We start from the raw sequence: 26,272 nt of genomic DNA, 5'->3' as shown, positions 1-26,272 counted from the left end.
ACCTTGGGATCACGCAAACATGGTCGTGAACAGGCCAAAGGTGACATGAAGGTATGTCGGTGTGTCCGTTCGCGCGCGTTGTTGTTCTGTTGTGTTTTGTGTCTTCTCTTTTATTTTTTCCTTCTTTTGCAAACTGTTGCACTTTTACCTTCCTGCCACTCTTATTCTCGCTCTATCGGTGCCTGCACGTGTTGGTGATACCGTCGTAGCCTGCTTTGATGTGGTTGGAGCACGAACGCCCGCTTTCGGTGTAAAATTACTGTGGCTTTTGTGTTCGTATTTCCTACTGGTGTCGTGTTCTTTTGAGGTTAGGAAACACAAATCTGGTCGCCATCTATCTTTTCAAACAAGCACCGGGTCTTCTTGTATTGATTGCACTTTAGTGCACTCTGGTGATTAGTAGCTGAAGCAACTTGTTGTATAATTTTCAACCCTCTGGCACCACTGTAAATGGCTAGAACGTTTGACAGTCACCAAAACCTCGAAGAGCCCACGTAGTAGTATTAGTGAAGAGCCCACGTTGTTTATCGTGGGCTCTTCACTAATACTACTGCGTGGGCTCTGTGAGTGTAGCAGTATTGGTGTTGCCTGTTTGTTTACACCAAATTTTCAAGAAACATCACTTTTTGTGTGTGCAAATCTGTTACGAAAAAAGGTGAGAACTGTTGCTTCCGATTGAGCGGGAAGATTTGCCGGGTTGTACTGGACCGGGGACTGGTCAAGTCCCGCTGTTGATCCTTCCGAACAACTCGCTGCAATCTCCGGCAGGGAGTAACCGACCAAGTGCAGAAACATCCGTGATTCCGGTGATTGTGGCGGAGCTGGTCTTTCCGAGCATCCTTCGATAACCTTCTCCGAGGACTGGCCCACTCCCGCTGTCGACTCGCACAGGGAATCGAAGGAATTGTGTAGAATCCGACCATTTGCGGACTTACAAGAAGTTCATCGCGAAGTGTTCCGAACAAATCTGAATTTTGAACTTGCAAAACGTCTTCATCGCCACTTCGCGGGGCATTTATCCATAGTATCTGGCGGATAGGGTCCTTCAGGAACATGTGTTTGGAAATCCGTCCCGTGTCATTATTTTTTCATGGAAATCATTTCAACATTATGAAATTATGCCTTTTTTTGCCACGCGGTTTGTTTATTTTCAAACTTTGACAGCAAATGCATTCTTCATCTTCTTTGTTGTCTTCATGTTCACGTCGAACATTTAGGTTTCATAAACATGGCCGTCGTGACAGAGGGCTGATAATTTTAATAAAATTTATGCTTTTATAATTTTTCTGCCAAGATGGCAATCATAATCAATCAGAACACGAGTTTAGTTCCATATTAATGCATTGCTAGTTGGCTGCGTTAAATGCTCTTTTTGTAGCTTATGGTTTTAAGTGAGCTTTTGGCATGCCTAATGGTATTTGACAGCTACAAAACCCTTGGTTTTCAATAGGCCCCCAAAACCAAAGCTAAAAACTCGATTCGCCACCTACATTCGAGTAGGAGAACTTTGGTGCAAGGTTACGTTTACATTTTTGCGCGATAAGTGCAAAGGGGAGTGAAAACTATTTTAAGATTTTTGCCTTCCTCACCTTACTGAGGAAAGGCTATAAAATCACTTGGAAATTAAACTTCTTAATTTGACGTCCTAGACCCACCTTTATGTATACCTATCGACTCAGAATCAAATTCTGAGCAAATGTCTGTGTGTGTGGTGAGATGTTGATCAAAAAATTGGCATTCGATTATCTCGACATTGGCTGAACCGATTTTGTCCGTTTTGGCGTCATTCGATCCGTCTTGGGGTCTCATAAGTCGCTAGTAACAATTATACAGTTTAGATAAGTACTTAAAAAGTTATGCTAAAAAAACGATTTTAGCAAAAGTCCGGAAGATTGTAAAAAGGGTGGTTTTTGTAAGAAAACCCGTCATGCTATACATTTTCAGAAAGATATTTAAAAGACCTTTCCAACGCTTCCAAAACATTGAAGATCTGACAACTCTATCAAAAGTTATAAACACATCAGAGTTATTTATGCACTTTTTGTAGGCCGGATATCAGATATTTTGATGGAAACGTTGTCCGGATCTCTCATGCGACCTATCGTAGGATGGGTATTCAAAAGACCTTTCTAACGCGTCCAAAACATTGAAGATCTGACAACCCTATCAAAAGTTATAAGCACCTAAGTGTTATTTACGCACTTTTTTGCATTTAAATGTGAGGAAGGCGCCAACCACCTAAGGCCCTTAGGCTAAGGGTGGATTAAGTAACGTTTTAAATGAAAATTGATGTTTTGGAATAAAATAAAGTTAACAGGAGGTAAGAAATAAAAAGTTCTATCGATTGACTTTTTGATTTTGTTTGCTAAGTTGCCTTTTTCATTGAAAATTCTGAGATCCGGATTGAAAACGCGAGAATGAGGTTAGATTGCTAATTTTGAAAATCATTCCAATTAACATTTTTCAAGCAGAGCGTTGCTTTTATGGTAGAAGTGACTTTAAAAAATCTTTATAAACTTTAATAATCTTCATTCTCAATTGATTAATTAGGTTTTGGTTGATTAAAACTTTACCTTATTTTGAATCAGATAATAAACATGTTAAATCGGACATCACAAGAATATTTTCGTTTATAACAATTAAGCTACTTATTTCTTACCTGAAAATTGTATAATTTGCTACTTATGTTGATTTTATGATGAAATAAAACAACTTCAAATTTCAAGCCAATTCACTCTTACAATATAATGAAAACATCACCCCAAGTTTCAACGCCCTCTAGCGGGGGGTAATTTTGACGTTTGATTGCCTATAAGCATGCCAAGCTGTTTGGCATGGCATTGCCATCTGCTTTTCAAGCCTCTCTCAAAACTTTCATAAAACCATATTGAAAGCCAGTCGGCTTTTATTTTCACCAGGTTTTATGTCCGAGGCATAAAACCTTGAATTTGTATGGGAATTCCCCCTTTTTCTCGAGCTTGGGAGTTTTGGTGTTAAATGCCGAAATAAAGCTACTAAGCAATCAAGATGCTGAATAAACCCTTAATAAAAATGGTGGTGGCTAGTTGGTTTAAAAATGTTACTTGCACAGTAAAAATTTGTGTAAATTTGGAAGGTGTAATTTTTGAAGGTTGAATAATACCTCTTTTATGATGTAATTTTACCTTAATTTAGACTGACAATGCGACATTACACCAGAATAGTGGTAAAATTACACATTTTCAGAGGTAAAATTACACATTTTTTTCTGACATAAAAGAGGTCCCCCTCCCAGATGTAACGTTCAGCAAACAAAAACAAACAAATGTCAAAATCTCTTCAAGGCTTCATTCCGCTGAACGTTACATCTGGGAGGGGGACCTCTTTTATGTCTGATAATCAACATTACACACTGTTCAGTTCACTTTTACACACTTGTATGGGATTTTTCAGTTCAAGTATGATTACACGAAAGTGTGTAATCAAACTTGAACTGAAAAATCCCATACAAGTGTGTAAAAGTGAACTGAAAAAAGTGTAATGCTGTTTACCAGTGTACAACGAAAAACATATTGTCAATCGAGTCTTCATTTTGCATCGTTCTGTGAACTGATGGTGCTCATCTTCGATGTTCCCTTGAATATTGACAACTGAGAGTCGACTGTATTACATGTAACGGCCCGGCTTTTTATGATTGCCAACCCAGTATCTTTGAGTAAGACGTTATCCAACGTCAAAAATTTACGTTTACTAGGGATTCTCATGAACTTGTGATAATCAATCATGGTCAAACAATTTAGTTTTCACATCAAATTCAAGTTCTGCAACCAATTTTAGATACAAATTCCTATTTTTATGCAGTGCAATTTTGTTTACAAATTCTTTAATTCTTAAAACCATATCTATTTGTAATGAAACATCATGAGTATCACTAAATAATATCTTAAAATTAGATAAGATAACAAAGTTTGAAAAATTGTATGACACTCGCTCTGACTCACAGAAGAATTGCGTTTAATCATTATTGATGATTAACCATGACGCAGAATTTCGTTCACATCATCTCAAATATTTATCTTGTCCCGATTCAAATTAAAAAATTCTACAGCAAAAAACAAAAATCTCCACTCCTTCCATAATCTTATCCAAACAGCTAGCTTTTGTGAGCTTTTGTTTATTTTACCGCGAGCGCAACTTTAAAAAAACCAAACAAACAGACGGTTAGTCGCAAAACGAATGGGATGAAGGAGGTCAAAATAAGCAATTTGGTATTTTTGGAAGACGAATCGATTAGGAGGGTTTTGAAGAATATACTTTCGGTTTGTTTGTTTACGATTGCCTGTTAATTTATCAACTTTCTTAAATTTTACTCTAAATTTGACAGCAGCTGCAGACAGTAAAGCCCCTTATAAATAGGGTTGATTCCCATCACATTCACCTCTAATTAGTCCACATATCACGTTACGTTTTCTTGCACTTTCCCTATCGTTTCGATATCATAATAATCCGTTTCACGCATTGTGCTTTTCATGTTCTTTTGTTTTGGTTTAGTTTTTTTCCCTCGTAATCGTAGTTGAGCAGTTCTCTAGGATTTCGGTCATTCGATTTTTTTTGTATTTTTTAATCCGACTGAAACTTTTTTGGTGCCTTCGGTATGCCCAAAGAAGCCATTTTGCATCATTAGTTTGTCCATATAATTTTCCATACAAATTCGGCAGCTGTCCATACAAAAATGATGTATGAAAATTCAAAAATCTGTATCTTTTGAAGGAATTTTTTGATCGATTTGGTGTCTTCGGCAAAGTTGTAGGTATGGATACGGACTACACTGGAAAAAAATAATACACGGTAAAAAAATTTGGTGATTTTTTTATTTAACTTTTTATCACTAAAACTTGATTTACAAAAAACACTATTTTAATTTTTTATTTTTGATATGTTTTAGAAGGCATAAAATGCCAACTTTTCAGAAATTTCCAGGTTGTGCAAAAATCACTGACCGAGTTATGAATTTTTAATCAATACTGATTTTTCAAAAAATCGAAATTTTGGTCGTAAATTTTTCAACTTCATTTTCGATGTAAAATCAAATTTGCAATCAAAAAGTACTTTACTGAAATTTTGATAAAGTGCACCGTTTTCAAGTTATAGCCATATTTAAGTGACTTTTTTGAAAATAGTCGCAGTTTTTCATTTTTTTAAATTAGTGCACATGTTTGCCCAGTTTTGAAAAAAATTTTTTTGAAAAGCTGAGAAAATTCTCTATATTTTGCTTATTTGGACTTTGTTGATACGACCTTTAGTTGCTGAGATATTGCAATGCAAAGGTTTAAAAACAAGAAAATTGATGTTTTCTAAGTTTCACCCAAACAACCCACCATTTTCTATCGTCAATATCTCAGCAACTAATGGTCCGATTTTCAATGTTAATATATGAAACATTTGTGAAATTTTCCGATCTCTTCGAAAAAAATATTTTGGAATTTTCAAATCAAGACTAACATTTCACAAAGGCCAAACATTCAATATTACGCCCTTTTAAAATGTTTGTCTTGATTTGAAAATTCCAAAATATTTTTCGAAAGATCGGAAAATTTCACAATTGTTTCATATATTAACATTGAAAATCGGACCATTAGTTGCTGAGATATTGACGATGAAAATGGTGGGTTGTTTGGGTGAACTTAGAAAACATCAATTTTCCTGTTTTTAAACCTTTGCATTGTCTCAGCAACAAGGTCGTATCAACATAGTCGAATAAGCAAATATAGAGAATTTTCTCAGCTTTTCAAAATGAAACAACTGAAAAATGAAAATGCGACTATTTTAAAAATCTTAAATATGGCATAACACGAAAACGGTGCGCTTTATCAAAATTTTAGTAAAGTACTTTTTGATTGCAAATTTGATTTTACATCGAAAAATGAAGTTGAAAATTTTACGACAAAATTTCGATTTTTGAAAAATCAGTATTGATTAAAATTCATAACTCGGTCGTATTTTTGCACAACGGAAATTTCTGAAAGTTGGCATTTTATGTCTTCTAAAACATATCAAATAAAAAAATTAAAATAGTGTTTTTGTAAATCAAATTTTAGTGATAAAGTTAAATAAAATCGCAGAAATTTACGTCAATATTATTTTTCAGTGTAGTCGTATCCTTACCTACAACTTTGCCGAGTAAATCGTCAAATTCCTTCAAAAGATACAGATTTGAATTTTCATGTCATTTTTTATGGACGCTGCCAAATTTGTGGAAAATTAATGGACAAACTAATGATGCAAAATGGCTTCTGGCGTACCGAAGGCACCAAAAAAGTTTCAGCCGGATTAAAAAATACAAAAATTAAAATTGAAGAAAAAAGACCGATTTCGTAGAGAATTGCTCAGTTGCTCATTGACAGAGAGCGAGCAGTTGCAGAAAATCAAGCATGCCTTTCCGTATCACTGAGCTCTCCTCAAGTGGTGGATGGGTTGCTTCGATTGGTTTTGTGTGTGCTTTCAAGGCTATGGGTCTCTCGATGTGCGCAACAAAACAAACAAAAAATATCACTAATGTGTATGTAATTACTCTTGCCCTTCCCCACAAAAGATGCTGAAAATGAAGAAGCACGAGGAGCTGGAAACGCCCACGTTCACCACTTCGATTCCGATCGATCTGAACGACCATTGAGAGGGTGGCCGTTTTGGCCGGACCGGTAGTCGTCCTGTTTTGCACCGGGGGAGCGGAACCAATAGCAACAGCAGCAGTTGTAGTAGTTTCAATTAAATAATGTAAAAGAAACAATTTTGATAACCATTTACAATAACATTTACCAACCACACACACATACATACACATACGCATATTATACATCAAAACAAACACACGCAAAACAGCGATTTTCCCTGTATGATAACACAACAAACACACAAAACAAAACAAAACAAAAAACAAGTCTATTTTGGCAGCAGTGCTGCCAACCGCAATAACAAATTCGATCTATATACATAAATGTACGCTCTTACAAGTAACGATTGTTTTATTATTGTTTGTATCTCGCAACGGCCATCTTGGATGAGGAAAACTAATACATACACACACAAAAAGAGGTGAGAGTATACAAACACAGGCATCGTGTAAAGCATGAGAAAACAAATGTAAAGTTTTTATTCTAAGTAGAGTTAAATGGAGCAATTCCTTTGTTTATTATACCATTTTATTAAACGTTTTGGATTCGAGAAAAGACACGCAGTTGAATTGAATAAATTTAACCTAAATGAATCGCAATTTGAATTGTTCATAGTTACGTTTTAACGCAAATGTTTCTTTCGCTTGAATGATGTAGAAAATGAATAGTTGCAATTAGGTGTATTTACAGTAAACTTTCCTTACACTCGCCTAATCAAATGGGCTGGAAGGGCAAAATGGCCCGCTTAAGCTCTAAACTGCAAACAGAATCAACGAATCTTTGAACTGAACAAACCGTCTCTGCAAAACAAAAAGCATCAAACAAACATCTGAAGTGGAAAAAAATCACAACTTTTTAGTTTTTAACATGGTTAAGTTGAAGCGAGGAGAACAATTCTAGTTTGATAAGTGTTCCAGTCGATGGCACATTTTGTGTAAATAAACAATATCCTAACGTTGCAACTTAAAAAAAACAAGAAATAAAGCTTCTACACCACCCTTAAGTTAGGTTCCGGTTATAAAAATATCTACAAAAAGAAACAAATGTGCGCATCAGCTTTTTATTGAAGTAAACAAACACTAAATTTAAACTTTCCTATCATCAATTGAAGTAAGCAAATTAAAAAAAAAAAAGAGTTATGTTGTTGTAAATTATTTACCGCAATCTTGTTTTATGTTTACTCTGCAGCCCAGAGCAGAATTAGAAATAAACTTAATTCGTCACGAAAGTAGTGTGTTGTGATTTTGCAAATTTGATGACATCCCTATTTTCTGCTACTTAAATACTGCTTAGTTAAGGAAAGGTTGTATTTAGAACGTTTTGAAATTAGTTAAGTAAAAAATGTCACTGAATCTGCTTTTGAAAAAGCCGGCCTTTAAAATTCTCTTCTTTTATTCTTAAATCTTAAATTTCTGATTTTTTTGAAATTTTGAATTGTTTATTTTTTAATTGCAGAATTTTCGAATAAGTTTTTAGTTTTTTTTATTTTCAGATTTTTGAATCAAGAAATTTGTTTGTTTTTTTTTTAATTTCGGATATCTGTTTTTCGGATTTTTATTACAGTGTACTCTGTCTGTGTCGATATTGAAGGGACAGTTTTGAGCGGTGGATGTAAATAGTTTTCAAAGTTTTTGTCCCTCAGCGACAACCCTTATAGAACAACAAATCGAAGCATGCTTTTGAAGGGACTGCACAATTTATTGACAGATGGAGCATTATTGATATCGAGAGATTGATATCCATAATGTTGACTGTATTACAGTAGTTGTTTGTTAACTGGGCGTTGTTTAACTGGGCTCTCGATAACTGGGCCGTAGCCCAGTTAAAAAGCAGACAAACGTCAAAAAACCAAAACAAACCAAAATGTCCGAGGGGTTAATGGATGCAAAAATCATATTCAATTAATAAAAAAAACTTTTTTCAAAAAATTGTTTAATTTCATATTACATTTAAAGAAATATGAAAAGTAAGCATTGTAAATAAATTTGAGTAACTTTTATTTTAATATTTCAACTGGAAAATATAATGCATCGGTGGTCCCCTCGTTATTTTTTGTTCAGCCCAGTTAACGAGCAACATTCGGTGACTTGGCTACGCTCTCAGCCCAGTTACCGAACAACTACTGTATATGTTATGAATAGTTCTCTTTTCCATTGTTTTAGTTTGATATTTTGTCCTTATCCCCATAAAAAGGTGTTAAAATTGCGTCATTTTACCCAACTATCCAAGCTATGGTCTAACTTTTTTAACACGAAGCCAACTCTTCTAAAAAAATATGCTGAGATAAACATTAACTGAGACAAACATTGAAATAAACGCTCAACATCCTTTCAATGCAACTTTAACTTGTTCGACAATGAAGCCGATTTAAACTTCTTTCCTTTCACGGACGTCGTAATCGTACGTGTTTACTTCTGTAAAAAATTGTTCAAGTTAATTTTGACGGAAAAAACGAGAAGATCCTTGTTGCTATTAAGGTTGTTTTTTTTTTTGCAAATTCTATCCCGATGAACTAGCTATTACCCAGTCACGACGTTCTAGCAAGATTCTAGCAGAATTCTTAGAGAGCTGGATATTCTTAGAGCATTCTAGCAGAAATGTTCCACCGTTCTAGCAGGATTCTGACAGAACCAGCTCTGCTAGAATATTTCGTGACTGGGTAGGAACAATCTTTAAATGGAGAATGATGTGATATCTTTGTTCTGTATATTGAAAATGTCGTATAAAATATATTTTATTTTGCAACTGCAATATATGGTATGTTCTATTGTACAATTTCCTAATTACTCAAACGCTACTCTAATCTCCAATCAAAATAAATCTCTTCCAACAAACCCGCATTCGCCATCAACTGCTATACTTTTTCAAAAAGTTCAGCTTTCTATCATAAACCTCTCGTGGCAACAGTGCCGACAGAAAAAGGTGCGTTATCACACCGGTCATCCCCCAGACAATCTCCTCTCCGCCCAGGTACACCGGAACGGTGTAACCAGCCCGGAACTGAGTGTGCCGTCGATTGCCAGGTGCCAGAAACGTTTCAATCGGCACCGTAAACACCTTCTGCACCTCGTCCGGATTCGGTACCAGGACGTCCCGGCTAAATTCCCGGATGGTGCCCACCACCGGCGTAATGGCCGGTCCAAAATTCGGTATCAGTTCGTTTCCGCAGCCCCAGATGTCCACACTGGTCCGCGGAACTCCGATTTCCTCCTCGGTTTCCCGCAGGGCACACGCTTCGAAGTTGGCATCCCCCGGATCTCGGATTCCACCTAAAAAAAAAATCTAACTATTTACGCTGATATTAAGAAAATTCAGTGACCTCACCCGGAAAGGACACCTGTCCCCGGTGGTGGCTCAGCTTGGCCGATCGGAGCGTGTACAGCAGGCTGACCTGGCCATCCACGGTGCACAGGGGGATCAGCACGGCTGCCGCTTTCGTCGGAGGTTTTGACGAGAGGCGGATTTTTGGCAGCACCCGGAAGGCTTCGATGACGCGGGTTTGCTCGGACTTGTTTGACAGCAGGGCGGGGCTGATGACGGCGGAATTGGTGCTGTAGAACCGGAAGTTTGCCAAGAGGAATGGCCTTGAACTGATTGACATCGCTTTAATTGTTTGATTAATAAATTATTGAGTAATAACGGCAGTGTTTGTTGTTATTCAACAGCACGGTGCAAAACAAAAAGTTTTTTTTTGTCAACTTTTGTTTACAACATCAGCTGTTTATCAGCCCGTCAAAAAATGCCGCCTGGTGGCGAGTAGCAGAAGCTGCAGTTATCGAGGGGTGTGCAAACGGTGTTGATTACTTTGAACTTTAAGGTGCTTTATGCCAATTTTGTATTTCCAAGATTTTATTTTATCTTTTGCAATATTACCAATTTTTCTTTCTTTTTTAACAAAGCGGTATACACAGAAAAAAATATGTGAATTTACACAGCACGTAATTACTGTTTCTTATGTAAACTCACTCAATGTAATGTTGAAATATGATGTAAAGAGTAAAAAGTCATGGAAACTTCTCCAATGTAAATCTAAATCTAATGTAAATCATGAATTTAATGGAAACGTTGAGCATGGAAACTCAAATCTGATGAATTTCTACCCGTGTTCGGCTTCCTGTAAATTCCTATTTAATGTAAATCATATATCCAATGTATTTCTGCCAAACGTTGACTTCAAAACTACCCGAACTAAAAATAGTTATATTTGGTTCTCTTTCTATCGCTCTCATACTTCGCCGGCCCACTGCCTGAGCCTCGCCCTGAACAAGTTGATGCTTTAGCCACTCGTTTATAAAATGCGAAGATGGCTCAGTCGGCAGCGGGTAGCAGCAGTAACACCGAACATTCTTCTCGTCGTCCGTTCGATTCCAGTCCAGCGTTATTCCACTTGGCCGTCGACGAGAAAGCATCCCCTACCTGAGAAACAACTTTTTAAAATCCGAATTTCCTTTTGCTGCCCGCTTCAATCATTTTAAAATAGAACATAGGCCACACCCTTTTCCTACTGCAAGTCGAGCTTCTCATTCCCATTGGCCAATCAGAATTAGTTGATTTGAACTAATGTAAATTCAAAAGTAATGTAAATTCCAAAACTAATGTAAATTTTCAAAACTAATGTAAATTTCCAATGAATATAATGTAAATTTCCAATGAACCTAATGTAAATATACATCATTTATCATGATACCTTTTGGTACATGATAAATAATGTAAATTTACAGAAATATTTTTTTCTGTGTACGCACTTTGGAAGGAACTGGTTAAGAAAATTTTCAAATTGGCAGCAGCGGCAGTGAATGCAAGCCAGAGAGGGTGCACACCGGTTTTTTTTTGCTGAAATTAAGTAAAATATTACTGAATTTTTATCAACTCCGGAGTTTTTTTCATTGAAAAGGTCCAATTAACCAAATTTTCAGTTTTTTTGCTTTTTGGGTGTATTTTAATACCCCTGACTCAAGGCGGTTTCAAAAACACCCAAAAAGCAAAAACTGGAAATTTGGTTTATTGAACCTTTAAAAAAAACTCCAGAACTGAAATTTCAGTAAACGATTCAGTAATTTAGACTTTACTGAATTCTCAGTTAACTGACATTTGCCACTTTGACAGATAGTTAACTGAAATTTCAGTAAAATGGTTGCAATTTTCTTGTGTCAGTTTTACAGATCATTTGCTGAGGATTCAGCAATCGTTGCTGGTATTTCGGTTATCAAATTTTGTTTGCCATTGGAAATGTTTCCAGTACTACTGTTATTTATACATTAATTTCATCAATCCTCCAAACCTAAAAAACTGGTGGTTAGCATTGAGGCATTTCCAGAGTTTACTTTGAACCCGAGCAGACGGAAATAACTTGGGAATAACATTTTTTGATATTTAAAAATACTAGGCCAATAACATTTTATGTTATTTATAACAAGACTTGTTATTCGTCGTTATGAATTTTGTGTTATTGGATTGTTATTGTAAAAATAGACTAATAACACTTTTAGTTATTCTTCGAACAAATCTTTGTTACTATTTTTTGTTATTTTAGCAACTAATCCGATCATCCCAACAACAGTTGTAGGTATTCTTCCATAAAAAAAATGTTATTCCAAAGTTGTTTTGGTTTTCAATCAATATCAGACCGATAACAAATTTTGTTATGATAACATAAACTGTTATTAAACTCTTATGCAAAAATGGTTTTTTCGTGAAGATTCCATAACCCTCTCTGTTATTTTAACAGTATTTGTTATTGAAATGGTATGAATTTTGTTAATACCGTCTGCCCGGGAAAAGGTACTATAAGCTATTGTTTTTCATATGTTTCTAGGACCTATTGAAACAAACCTCTAGATTTGTTGTTCACATTTTCTTACCTTTGTTTCTGAAGATCACAAAACAAAATTAAAAAAAAACAACACGTTTGAAAGAGACATTTCAAATTGACAGTATGCAGTTACTGATTTTTCATCAATGTTGTTGTTCATTGCCGAATTTAGGCGAAAATTATGATTATTGAATCGCATTCAGTGTTATTTATTTGACTGAAATGGCAATCCAAAATTTGCTGCATACAGAAAATTTACAATATTTTACCATATTAAGGCCAATACGCACATCTCAAGAAAAGTGGTCAAGAAAAGGCTTTACGAACAACAGATTGATTTCTTGGGGCTTTCCAGAACAGACGGTAATAACTAAATTCATGCCATTTCTATAACAAATACTGTTAAAACAGAAAGTGTTATGGAATATTTTTGCGAAATCAATTTTTGCATAAGAGTTCAATATCAGTTTATGTTATCATAACAAAAATTTTTGATCGGTCTGATGAAAATCAAAACAACCTTGGAATAACATTTTTTGTTATCGAAGAACACCTACAACTGTTATTGGGATGATCGGATTAGTTGTTAAAATAACAAAAAATAATAACAAAGATTTGTTCGAAGAATAACTTTAAATTTTATTAGTCTGTTATTAAAATAACAATTCAATAACAAGAAAATCTTAACGGCGAATATCAAATCATGTTATAAATAACATAAAATGTTATTGGCCTAGTATTTTCCAATATTAAAAAATGTTATTCCCGCATTATTTCCGTCTCGGGTTTCTTCATAAATAAAAAAAATACTGTGTAGAGTAGACAAAAATCAATATTTTAGGAAATTTTATATCCGAAAATGTCTATTCTGAAAAAAATAATATTCCAGATAACGTCTTTGGGCCAATACGCACCTCCTAAGAAAAGGGACAAATAAATGGTTTTACGAACAGCAGAACAAAGGAGAGAGAATGATTTCTTGGGGCTATTCTTCACCCTCTCTAGCTTGCTTTCGCTGCCGCTGCTGCCCATTTGATTTTTTCTTGACCGGTTCCTTCCGATGTGCGTATACCGTTTTTTTCCGGTAAATTCTCTTCCGGATAATCTAAATCCCGGAAAACGTTTTTCCTGGAAATTGGATTCTGGATACTTTTATGAAACCGTTTTTTTTTTAATCACGACTAATATTTTGGAAAAAAACAAATTTATTGTTTTCAACTATTTTGTAATGATAGGTATGCGATTTAAAAAGATAAGATATTTTCTTAAAAAAATTCAATGGCCTTGTACATATCTTATCTGTTTGTGTTAGCTTTTCAAAAAAAACATCATTCCGTATAAGGTTTATTTCGGAAAACGTCCTTTTTAAATATTCATAATTCCGAAAAGCGTTTATTCCGGGAAATCAGATTCCAGATTGTTATAATATTGTAAAATTGAATTTTTAAATCGCGACTTACATTTTGAATTTTTAAATCGCGATTAACATTTTGAAAGAGTAGAATTTATTGTTTTAATCATGTTTTAATGATATGATACCTTGAAATTGTAAAAAAATTGGAGGTGGAGGATAACTACTTATTTTCTTCAAAATTAAATTAGGTAAAATATATTTTTTGTGTAATGCAACATGGGATGGGATTTTTTCTTTCACGACAATACCACACACCTTGGAACCAGAAACACTTTGATTAGAGACTTTATTTCATTTTTTTTTCCTGTGACTTCGATCAACTAACAAATATATTCTCTAAATAGTAATAATGGTTCATACTTGTTTTGTTTTGCTTTATGTGACTGCTGATTTATTTAGATTTTTTTATTTTATCATTTGTTTTTGATTGACTTGCGTCCGTTCTTCAATCGTTTTGTTTTTTTTTCGCGAAATGTTTATTCTTTTTTCTGTTTATTCGATCTTTTATCCAGATTTTCTTTAGTATAATTTGTCTTTAATTCGAGTGTCAAACTAATCGTTTTTACACTCGCATTTTTTTTTCTTACTGATTTTCACTAAATTGTCCTTCACGAGCTGCTTTCGAGATTGTTTTTTGCTACAAACTTGATTTCCCAGTTTGTATCGCTTTGCTCATTATTGTTTTCATGTCTCAAGTGAATCATTCATCCCCGTGGCAGACAGCACGCAGCGCAACGGGAATGATTGTATGTACAAAATTTAGAATATTTAGACCTTTTCTTTTCTTCCTTCCTTCTTTTCAGTTATTTTAGTTTGCCATTTTTACTAACGATCGTATTTGTTCTGTTCTGAAGTTCTTCTTTTTTCTTCATTGTAACAAGTTTGTTTTAAAAGTTATTTTTAGATTGAATGTAAAAATTCTATACTGTTTTGTCCTTGATAGCACTAATTGTATTTCAAGTAATGTTTGATCTTTTTAGGAATTGAGGAAGTTTTTTTTTTGTATATTCGCTAGTATATCTTTAGTAGATCCATTTTAATGATGTATTCGACTTGATTTTGCGCAAAAATCAACTGACTCCCAGCACGATTCTTTCTATTCATTTTTGGGTTGGACCTTTACTTGTTCCTATATCTGATAATTTCTGAGGCTACTAACACTGTTTTTTTGTTCTGTTTCTTCTTCTTTGTATAGTAAAATTGACTTTTTCTGATTCCCCTACTGTCTAACTTAGTGAGTAAATGCCTTGCTTTCATTGATTTTGGCACATTGTTCCTCCTAATTCACTACTACTCTCATAATGCGACATTGTTGGTATGAGTGAGTGTTTTTTTTATGCTATCCTCTTTTGTTCTGCAACGATAGCAATCTGACTAGAGCTTGGATTTTTGGTTTCGCACTTCAAGTTTGTCACGTGAGATTCACAACTGTGTAAGGCTACCTCTTTCGAAATAAGTGTGCAAAATGTCATCGATTTGTGGTGGCAGCCTGCCACTGGCAGCAGTGGATTCTGATCTAGATCAATGTTGATTACAGAAGCGCCCCTCGGAAACGTCAAATTTACTGAGAACTTCTGTCAGAAACCAACAGCAAAAGAGACGAAAGTGGAAGTGCAGAAGCTGCAGCACGAGGAGGTAAATATTTTCGTTCTCAGCTGTGGAAAAACACCGAAGTTGTAAATAAGTTGTGATTTTGTGAAATTTTGATCGGATTAAAAAGTCTGAGCAAAGGAATGGAAGCGTTCTAACCTCACTTTTCTTATGGGTCAATACGCACTTCCCAAGAAAAGGGGTCAGGAAATGGCTTTACGAACAGCAGAACAAAAGAGAGGTAACGATTTATTGGGGCTTTTCTTCACCCTCTCTGGCTTGCTTTCGCTGCCGCTGCTGCCCATTTGATTGTTTTCTTGACCGGTTCCTTCCGAAATGCGTATACCGCTTAAAGATGGACTTTTGTTATGAGTTGTGACTGTTATTATTAAGTTACTTGGATCAATTAAAGTCTGTAAGGAAGCTCGTGACCTAGACCAAAAACCAATCGGTTTCGAATTAAGGACCAATGCGGATAGTGAGGCCAACCTTGGCTCTTCTTTCGAGTACGTTCGTAGAAGAAGGGGAACTAGAAAAGGACTACGGACAGAGAGTGAGAGACTAGAGATTAAATTTTCCTTCAACTTTTGGTATAACGATGAGTATTGACTTAGGAGTATTCGGCTAGACTAGCGTTTCCGAACTGGACCGGTCTCATCATACGCTGCTTTCGTTCTTCGGCGGCCGGTGGCTGGGCGAGGACGTGACGGACGATGAGTACGAGGACGAGGAATGGATGGTGGCGATGCTGCCGATCCGGGTGGAACCGTTCGAGCTGAAACCTGCGGTCGCGACCGGGTGGCCTGGGTCGGCCGGGTAGACGGAATGCTTCTTGCGGACGTCCCATTTGGTCGGAGAGGACGAAGACTTCTCCGCCAGGCCGGCCAGCAGTGGAAGTGACTCGTTCCGGGCGAAGGAGGACGATGACGGATCGTCTTCCGGATTGTGACGTTTGTTTGCCGTAGAGGTAGAGTGAGTGTGACCTTTGAGTCGCTGGTTGTTTATTGTCAACCGAACGGGGCTTTCACCGGAGTGCGCCAACAGAGATAGTCGCTCGTCGGAGGTGACCTCGGGATACACGGGGAAGTGGGACTCCAGAACTCCGGGCTTGAGACAGGAGTTCTGTAGCGTTTTACTGCTACTACTACTGCTAGAGGTGAAGTTGTTTGTACTGGATGCACCGCTGTGGTCCAGGTCTCCGGTAAGAGAGGACATGGCACTGTGGTAGGTATCGCTGGAACTGGCAGTCTTGCTGCCTCCTCGCGTACTACTGTTTCCGCTGCCTTCACGACTATTGTTGAACTTGAAGATGTTGAACGAAGTGTACTTGTAGTTGTAGCACTCGCGGTGGTTGAACTTTTGGCAGCACGGTCCTCCAGGTGATCTCCGACAAGGACACGACGGGCAGTTGGAGATGCACTCCTGCGGTATCGCACTATCACTAACGGTGAACGAAGTCTTTTTGGTTCCAGCGCCATTCGTTCCGGTACTTCCGCCGGTTGTCGCTTGCCGAACTTGGAGCTCATCAAGGTTATCTGCAGATTTTGAGTTTTCCTTGATCGGTGAAGTCCCGTCGGTATCCGTGATCCCGTTTCCATCCAGCACGATCACATTGTGTGCCGACTCGTAGCTGTCCAGGGTCGAGTCGCTATCCGAAGGCACTCGGTTCAGCACGAAGATCTTGCCCATCCGCTTGTAGCTGTTGATCGTTCGCATGTCTTCGGCGCACAACGCCAGATTTCCGCTGACCTTGGGAGTCCTCCGCATGATCTTCGGCGTATGCAGTTGACTCTCCAGCAGTGGATCCGTTCCGTCACCCTTCTGTCCACCTTCCTTGCTTTCGCTGATCTTCTCCAGGTACCGATCGATGCTGGACGCCAGATTGACGCCAAAACTCGCCCGCGAGCTTATGCTGGATAGTTCCGACAGACTTTCCGGACTGGCGAGCGGTGCCAGCCCGAACCAGTCGTCGTGAATGAGGTCGATCTTCTTGATTTCACCCGAGTTTGTTCGTGTTCCATTCCACGACAAGCTCATCGGTTTAGAACTGCCGCTTGCGACCGGTTGCTGTTGTTGAGACCCTCCTCGTATTACGCTCGGTGAAGGGTTGAAGTTGACCATCTTGGCCGTAGTAGCGTTACTGGCCGAACTGGATGCTCGCGGTTGCTGCTGCGGTCCGTTCAGAATCACCGTCGTCGCTTCGCTTGGTCCGGACAAGCTTCGGGATGCCGCTGTCATCGACGAGGCTCGACATCTGACTGCGAACCCCGAGGATGCTACCGGCTATGGAGGACGCTTTGCTGGGTGTTGGGAGGCCGCCGTTGGGATCCTGTGGTGATTGCAAACTTGTAAAGGACGTTTCCAGACAGATTTTGTGTGGTACCGTAGGTGAGGCCGGACTGTGGACCGGGTGAGAGTTTGGTGTAGCAGCAGGATGATGGCCGTCCGACTGGGCAGCGATGGCGAGCAGGTGCTGGTGCTGACCGTCCGGAAAGAACGCCTCGATGGCGTCCGAAGCGATCGACGAGTTGGCGTTGGATGACTGACGTTGGGGTTTACGGGGGCCGACCGTGGTTATAACCTAGAGGGTGAGAAAGGAAGGTTTAGAGAAGGGTTGAATACTTCAGAAGACTGTGTAGTAGCTTGAAGATACTTACTTTGTAGGTATTGAACTCCGAAGAAAAAAACCCGTGCAAGAAAACCAGTGGAAAGTGTGCTTACCTTTGACATTCGACAACGCTCTGGAAGTGACTAAGAAGGAACAAGCATGCAAACTTACCTCGCTCAAAAACTCAAGAATACACCCAAAGTAAAGTAACGCAAAGGCCAAACTAAGAAAATAATTGTCCGCCTAGCCATCATTGTGCAAGCCCTCTTCTTACGGAATCTAGTGACACGCCACTGAGCTGGAATCTCTCTTGTGTTGGCGACGTCACCGAAAACACAGTTTCGTAAACTCATTTTCCCGGTGACGCCATAACCTCTACCTGGTGTCGTTAATCGACCGTGGATTGAGCAGTTCGCCGGAATCGGTGATGTCCTGCAGGGTGGTGGCCGCGGTGGCGTCGTTTTTGAGTACCACCACCGTCATCATCATCGTCGGGGAGGTCGTCGTCGTCGAAGATGTCGCCGTCGGTTGCTGCGTTACGGCCCCCTTTGGGTCATCGACCGCGACCGCGCCGCCCTCTTTTGACAGTTCGGAGGGGCATTGCTTTTCGCAGTGTTGTTCTACGAACTGCAGGAAGGGGTGTTTGGGTGTGTTTGTGTTTTTGTTTTGGTTTGAACATTTATTGGGTGCGAATCAGGTGTGAGTTGTTGGGTTGACAGTTTTCGAGAGTGAGTTTTATGGATTTGGTGAGCATTTTCCAGATATGTCAGGAAAGAAAGGAAGAAAGGATATAATTGTAGCGATCTTCGGTTTTCTTACAATATGACGATTCGGAAAAGAGTTAGTGAAAAGCTAAAACAAAACAAAAGCGAGGCAAAGACTCTAGCGATTTCTTGAGATATTAGAATTTGAAACAAGCACTTTATTAGACTCGAAATTTCTATGGATTAAAAATAAGCCAAAGATCACTAACTGGACGTGGAGAAATTTCATGAGACACACACTGAAAAAAGATTAAGAGGAAATTTCGGAAAACAAACAAGAATAACGAGTGAAGAAAAGAGAAGAAAATAGAGACAAACAAATGGATCAAATGTCACTGAGAGAAGCATTGTGTGGCCGGCCAATCGTTGCACAACTAAACCAACAGAAAATCTTGCTAGTTTTAACTAAAACATTTTTTCTTCGATTTTGTACATGATCTGAACGAGGGATGTACGCGCGGGCGTATGGGCGTGTGTATGGTTTTGTTAGTGTGTGTGAAGTTTCCAGAATATTTACATACTCTAATTTAGGCTGCACAATGCACAGGTTTAAAACACACCTTCTCAATAGCTTTCGGTAGGGTTTCACGCACATTTCACGTCACGGTCACGAACTCTGGTAAGTTGCTTTTATTGTGTTTATTTTGAGGATATTATTTTAAATTTTTTATTACAATGCTACATTGTTGGTTAGCGGACGAAATTATTTTCTTTTTGTGGGTTTAGAATACTGAACAGAAACGAGTTGTACAACTACAACGGAAAACGGATTACTAAAAAAAAAATGTGGGTGCTAAACGTAACATGTAACGACCAATTCTAATTACAGTACTATTTGCGTTCGCTATAGAAATATATTTGAGGAAGCTAGGCTGTTTATTTATTAGTAAGAAAGCTTAACATATAGGTGAAGTTTTAAACATGCAAAACATTTCTACTTTTTGTAATAATTGCTATTATGTATTGTATTTTTAAGGGATATCAAACCCTTAAACAAACTTTTTATTTTTCAATGATGTAAGAGGACGCCGTATGAAAAGTGACAGTTCATAACTTTTGAGTAAACTATATACACTGAAACCCCGATGGTTTGACACCAACTGTTGTCAAACAAACGGAGCCACTTTTAAGTTTTACACCCTCTTTACACTGAGCTCATACTTACTACCAAACGTTTGGTTTGAGAGTAAGTGTGAGTCTCGTGTAAAAATGTCGAAAATTAATGAATTCTAACCCGTGGATCAATTGGACAAGTAAAGAGGTGAACAGTTCAGTAGAAAGTGAGCAAACAAGTTTCATTTCCCCGTTCCGGTTAAGTCTGACTACGACGAAACATTTTTGAGTAAAAAATTAAACATTAGTTTGCACCTAAATAGTTTTTTTTATTACTTTGAGATTCTACCCTCGCTAAAATTGACAATAAATTTACAGTGAGCAAGACAATCACAATCGTTAGTTATTTCCTATAATCACAATATCACTCTCCCGTGCTTCCCAACCCCTGCTGCCAGTAGAAGCCAAGCTTGGCCAGCACGGCCTTACATCCGTACCGGTTCACGTCCATGCTGTCCATCACGGTGCGCAGCAGTCGCGGGTTCTCCTTCACGTTGTAGCCCAGTGAGGCCGCCTCCTGGTGCACGCACCGCTCCAGATCACCTTCATCCAGTTGCCTCAACCGAACCCGCTCGATGGTTCCGTTCAGGACGCCAAAATTTCCGTCGATTTCGTCGAAGGCCGTTCCTTGAAAGACGAATATGGCCGTCGTAGGCATCGTGTCCTTGGTCGCGACAAATGACATCCGTTGGTCCATTTTGTTGACCGTGGCGATGTCTTCCGAGCCGAGCCCATCGATGATCAGCAGGTTGTGACCACACTTGGGTTCCAGCGGTGCGCTTCTTAGCGATTGAACAAACTGCTGAAAGCGGGCGTACTGTTGATCCGGATTTGGACTAACAGACAGGGTGAACCGGTGTACGTTTGGCCTCCACTGGAAGTTCTCGGCGATTATGGTGGCCATCAGGCTTTTCCCAACTCCGACCGAACCAACAAGGGCTAACGAAGAGTACAACTGGTGCCGGTTATCGTAAAAGACCCGCGACACATGCTCAATCGCGTCCCGTTGTCCAACCAGCTGGGCATCCAACGCTCGGGTCACGTTGAAAAGTCCAACTGCCGGCTGCAGTAATCCTCAGCACCGTACAGCAACAGCTCGTACTGTCGCTTGTAACGTTTGTAGAAATCTTTCCTCACGTTATCGTCCGTCAGCAGACCAACGCAAACGGCCATCACGACGGCACTCGAGCAAACCAGCAACAGCCGCAATCCGATCAGCTGTCGGAACCGGCTCTCCCCAACAATTACGCCACCACCCTGGTGATTCTGATTACGACTCTCCTCCGCCGCCAACTTGCGTATCTTTCGTTTGACCTGGCCATCGTTGAGGCGTTGCCGTTTTTCGCCGGGATATTCCGGGACTGTGGTGGGTTCTTGCTTGATTGGACTCTGCAGCAGCTGCAGTGGCCCTCCGGAACTGTCCACGTCCATGGGTTGAACCACGCTGGAAGGTGTCGGCGAGGGCAGCGCAAATCCGAACTCGTAGTGTTTGTCTTTGCTTGGGACCTGGTCGTCGAACAGGGCGGACAGTGCGTTACTGTCGGTGGACTGTGAAACAGGTTTCGGGTTAAATGTTGTTCACTTCTAGTACGGACTTCACTGAGGTTTGCTGACTTACCATTTTTGGTGAACACACTAAGGGTTAAATTTAATTGAAGATTTTTTTTTCTTAAAATCATAAAATGTGCTGCGAGCTGCTGCGATAACCGCTATGTAAACAAATCTAAGAATGTCAAATTTGAAAATCGGTTTGAGGGGTGACCGAATTGGAATTCGAGGTGGAAGAGTGTAATCGTCATTGGCTAAAGCAATTTATTTTATTTTTTATAAAACAGCCCCCTGGCACCACTGTAAATTACAGTTTGTCCTATAGGATTTAAACCAAGACTAACTTTTTTAAAGGGTGTAATATTGAATATTTGACCATTTTTGATTTTTTGGCCTATCTACAATCACTTAACTTAGAAAATTTCACTTTTCTAAGTTGATTGTGGATGACGGCCGTAAGTTGTGTACATTTTCTAAGTTTTACTTTACTATTCTAAGCTAAGTGATTGTAGATAGGCAGGAAAAGTTGGCATTGCCAAAGACACCAAATCGGTCAAAAAATCCTTCAAAAGATACAGATTTTTGAATTTTCATACATCGTTTTTGTATGGACAGCTGCCAAATTTGTATGAAAAATTATATGGACAAACTAATGATGCAAAATGGCTTCTTTGGGCATACCGAAGGCAGTCGGATTAAAAAATACAAAAATTAAAATTCTAAAAAAAAGACCGATTTCGTAGAGAATTGCTCACATAAAGGACAAAGGGTGGCCACCAACACCAACAGCAGCACCTGTTGGAGTGAGCCAGTGATGCCAGGAAACATTCACTATAAATGCAACATTTCGTGAGTGCTCGCTTAAAATTTCATCAAAATTGGCAGCTCTAAGCAGACCCAAAAGAAAAAGGATCCAAGCTGTAAAAAAAATTGTCGCGCCCCAACGCATTCTCGTCTGATTACAATACATTTAGAAAATATTTTTTTAGTGCTAGTAAAAGGAGTAGAATAACTTTTAGTTAAAGTGTAAATAAACAGAAATGTTCACAAAAAGTTGCACTACCCGTTGGTCTACTTGGTTTTAGTAAATTTCAAGGAACACTCCAGATTATCCAGCATTATTCTTAAAATGGGTATATTGTCCCTGTTTTATAAAAGTTTTGGTACGTGGTCTTTCACAAGGGAATGATGGAAAGAGAGGAATCACAAATTCGTATAAATAATTTCAAGATTTTTCAGGTGTAAACCGAAAACGCGATCTAAAATTAAAATGGAAGAATACGGCTTTTAACTGCTTATTTAATTGTCGGTGTACAGGACGCCGCACTGTTTAATCATTTTCTGATGTTCATTCAATTTTGCAGTCCAAACCCAGTCATTGAATTGGAAAAATAAATTTTTTTTTCAAATTTTCTTTTCTTGATTTGTGTGCACCTAAGTCGAAGACCAAGATTGTTTACTTTTTGCTCTTTGGTCTGACAGTCTTGGTCTGACAGTCTTGGTCTGACAGATTTGGTCTGTCAGTTTATCATGGATTTTGGTCTGGTCTAGGCGAGGGATAGGACACAGCACCTTCCTGGTCTTTCATTGCCAAAATAATGTCCCATACAAAATTGCTCAACACTTCACATAGTTCTGACCATATAAAGCTAAATAAAAAATATTAACAAATTTGGTTATGGAAAATTGGTCAAAATTTTCCCACATTTGGAGAAAAATTCAACAACGTCCTTCATTGCCCTGATACAAATTGTGATACTTACAGGACATCGTTTCCAATAAATTAGGAATTACAATTACAATACAAATTTGGAAATGGCTTGGTTATTTATTTGGTTTTTGGACCTTTAAAAGAACCCCAGGACTTATCTTAGCCATAGTGTGCTCGATTAAGCAATATACTGCGCAGGGATGGTATTTTCTCATTTCCTCGCCGATGGCCGAGGGCTTTTAGATATCGTCCCTCGCTCAAATCATCAAATTTTCGGCGTTCTCCCAAAACTGCATCAAGAGAGCGAAGCGAAAACGACGCCGATGAAATAGCGAGCAACGAACATACCGATGCGTAAGACGGAAAAAATCTCTCACACAGCCAGTCCCCTCGCTCAAAAGCAAGAGAAAGAGCAATCGTGAAATTCTCTCGCCCGTAAGCCCTGTAGAAATGAGTTCATTTGTGTGCGTGAGCTCCAGTGTATGTATACAGCAATTTCGTGTGCGTGTCTCTCCGGTTGGAACGATAGTTCCATCGGAGCCAGCGAGAGAGTATTTCTCGTCGATGTGATGGGCTTTCGATATTCGCGACAGCAAGTCGACCATCCAGTGTTACCACATGCTCGTCTGTATCAGAGGGTCCAAAAATCTGTCTTATCTGCACCAAGCATGGCGAATATCTGTACCATTATCTGTACGGTATATTTTTTGTAAAAAACTTTTTTTTAACATGCATTTTGAACAATCTTATGACAACACTAAATGCTGATATGCAGCTCGGAAGGAACGCAAAACTCCATATAAAAAAACACCCAAGAAACGGCCAAGGAAAGACGTTTCTTCGCGTGACGTTTCTTCGAGCGATGTTTGTTTGCAAAATGTTCTAGTGAAAAAACTAAAATATTCAGAATTGGTTTATTTTATTACAACTGAAAGTTATAAATGTATCAATAATTTTGTAATCGATATTATAATATTGAAAATTCCGAATTGCCTTATCATCACTGACGAACTGACGTGCCACCAAGAATTCAAATTTGACCGCACTTTCCCATCTTCCTTCTCACTCACTTGCAGCGATCGGCGATTGTCAAACACATGGTTTGACAGATGCACAGCTGCTGCTGCTGAGAAGCTTTCTGAAACAACATGTTGAAAGGGCGGAAATCATTCCTGTGTTGATTTATTTTTGCAAAATCCATAACGAAATTCAATTTTGACATTTTTCAAATATAAATGAAAGGTAGTTAGAAGTATTGATTTGCCATGAATTAATTGTCAATGATCATGATGATTTAAGATGTTTTCTAGCATTATACACTCAAACCCCGGTGGTTTGACACCAATTGTTGTCAAACGAACGGGGTCACTTTTTAGTTTGACACCCCTTTTACACGGAGTTCACACACACTACCAAACGTTTGTTTTGATAGTGTGCGTGAGCGTCGTGTAAAAGTGACAGTTCGTCACTTTTTAGTTTGACTTTGACCAACCAACGGGGTACAAACTAAAAAAGTGTCAAACGAAAAGTGACCAACCACCGGGGTTGAGTGTAATTCTTATCCTTATCAGCCCTTTTTACTTGTTGTACTTGAATTCTTCGCAGCTGCAGGTGATTAAGTGTCAAACTCGAAATTTGACATTCACTCAAGAAGAGAAAAGCAAAAAGAAAAAAAGAAGAATGCGGTCAGAAATGATCGAGAAATTTGTTCCTGGTGGCACGTCAGTTCGTCAGTGTTATCATGCCGAATCTCAAAAAGCAGAATCTTGAAATTAAAAGGAAGGATTTTGTATTTTGCTTGAAAAGAAGTAAACCCAAGGGAAAATCCATAAACACACATATTTAAAAATACAAATATAAAAATGTATACAAAAAAATTATTAAAAATAACAAATTCAACAAATAATTTAATAATTCATATATTCAAAATCATTCAAATAAAAAAATATAATCCAAAAAAATTAAAATTCTAAATAATAATCTTGAATTTAAAACCATACCCAGATTTAAAATTTAAAAAATATCAAAGAATTTAGGAAATTAAGAATTTAAGAAATTAAGAATTTAAGAATTTAAGAATTTAAGAATTTAATAATTTAAGAAATTAAGAATTTAAGAATTTAAGAATTTAAGAATTTAAGAATTTAAGAATTTAAGAATGGAGTTCGTTCGTGGCCGTCATCGGGAGAAGTTCGTTCTGCTTGGCGTCCGTGTTTTTTTTGTTAAATTTTTCGCGTTTTTTTCTCATTTTTGTGGATCGTCCGGGTTCTTTCGATTGCCCATGTTCCGAGTATTGTCACGGTGATCGTGTTTTGGTCGGTTATCGGTCGGGGAACCGTGAAAATGCGGTTTTTGCGACGATTTTGTACCAGATTTGTCAATTTTAGCGGCGTCGTTTGCTTCGATTTGGAAACGAAAGAGATGAGAAAAACCGAGAGAAAACTGTGGTTGTGTTCGTGCGCTCTTGCCGGCCTGATAGTGTTCGTGATCGCGTGTGTGGTGTTGGCAGATACGCTCCCGCTTCCAAGAGCGAGAGCGGCTGTGTCATCATTGGAATCATTGCGAGCGGGGATGATGATTGCCTGGAGAGAGCCAACGGGGAGACTGCTGACGGTGCTGTTGGGGGTGACGCGGGAGTCGACAGTGCTGCCGGATTAATGTTTTATTTTTGTTGCAATGATTTATATTTGCTTCCCTATTTCCTCGACATTTTCTTCTTTGCATTGCGATTACTTCGTAAATATTCCTTTCAAAATCAATCAAAGTTCAGAACAAGTTGTTTTTTTTACTTAATGCAATTTATTTTAAGATAAGGTTTAGCTAATTTCAAAAAATATTTAATTTAACGCTTACGATCAAGTATTTAATGACTCTTCCTTCGTTTCCCTACTACTTTTTCTTTTAATGAACTTTCTTTTCAGGTAAAATCAAGGTAATTTGTAAAACTGCAATTGATATATTATCTATATATTTTATTTATCTGAACATAAATAATTACTTTATAACACACATGAAACATGACATTGGAGCGTTTGGTACGGTATGTCCACGCATCCTTCCTC

The 26,272-nt window shown here is 38.3% G+C and overlaps 4 protein-coding genes across 7 annotated transcripts in view; 1 reads left to right on the top strand and 3 right to left on the bottom strand.

The window, feature by feature from the left end:
• Positions 1-7,878, top strand: part of LOC6049180 (chloride intracellular channel exc-4) — a 90,093-nt gene extending 82,215 nt beyond the window's left edge. For 3 of the 4 annotated variants that reach the window (XM_038250806.1, XM_038250814.1, XM_038250808.1), the window contains exons 7-8: positions 34-51; positions 6,572-7,878. In XM_038250806.1, the coding sequence (XP_038106734.1) occupies positions 34-51; positions 6,572-6,652 (99 nt within the window). In that variant the 3' untranslated portion in view covers positions 6,653-7,878. The remainder of the gene's footprint in view (positions 1-33; positions 52-6,571) is intronic. The other variant, XM_038250820.1, reaches the window with a different exon arrangement.
• Positions 7,879-9,368: 1,490 nt separating this feature from the next.
• On the bottom strand, positions 9,369-10,347 carry LOC6049179 (nucleoside diphosphate-linked moiety X motif 8). The gene is made up of 2 exons (XM_001865949.2): positions 9,975-10,347; positions 9,369-9,919 (listed from the first exon to the last, which is right to left on the bottom strand). Exons 1-2 carry the CDS (start codon positions 10,249-10,251, stop codon positions 9,498-9,500), a joined length of 699 nt encoding a protein of 232 aa, XP_001865984.2. The 5' UTR covers positions 10,252-10,347; the 3' UTR covers positions 9,369-9,497.
• Positions 10,348-14,137: 3,790 nt separating this feature from the next.
• LOC6049174 overlaps positions 14,138-26,272 on the bottom strand; it is a 160,627-nt gene continuing 148,492 nt past the window's right edge. Inside the window, 2 exon segments of the mRNA XM_038249882.1 lie at positions 14,138-17,684; positions 17,686-18,047. Of these exon segments, the coding sequence (XP_038105810.1) occupies positions 16,124-17,684; positions 17,686-18,047 (1,923 nt within the window). The 3' untranslated portion in view covers positions 14,138-16,123.
• LOC6049175 lies at positions 20,199-21,752 on the bottom strand. The gene is given in 3 exon segments (XM_038249883.1): positions 20,199-20,995; positions 20,998-21,499; positions 21,570-21,752. Coding segments are annotated over 3 exon segments (1,185 nt in total). The 5' UTR covers positions 21,573-21,752; the 3' UTR covers positions 20,199-20,315.

The sequence above is a fragment of the Culex quinquefasciatus genome, chromosome 1 (genome assembly GCF_015732765.1).
Source record: "Culex quinquefasciatus strain JHB chromosome 1, VPISU_Cqui_1.0_pri_paternal, whole genome shotgun sequence".
NCBI lineage: Eukaryota > Metazoa > Arthropoda > Insecta > Diptera > Culicidae > Culex > Culex quinquefasciatus.
This window is presented reverse-complemented; position numbering and strand designations above follow the sequence as displayed.

Coding starts and splice junctions, on each gene's coding strand:
- LOC6049179 (XM_001865949.2), bottom strand. CDS start 10,251: ATGTCAATCAGTTCAAGGCCATTCCTCTTGGCAAACTTCCGGTTCTAC. Junction 9,920..9,974: donor GGGACAGGTGTCCTTTCCGG/GTGAGGTCACTG, acceptor TTTTTTTTTTAG/GTGGAATCCGAGATCCGGGG.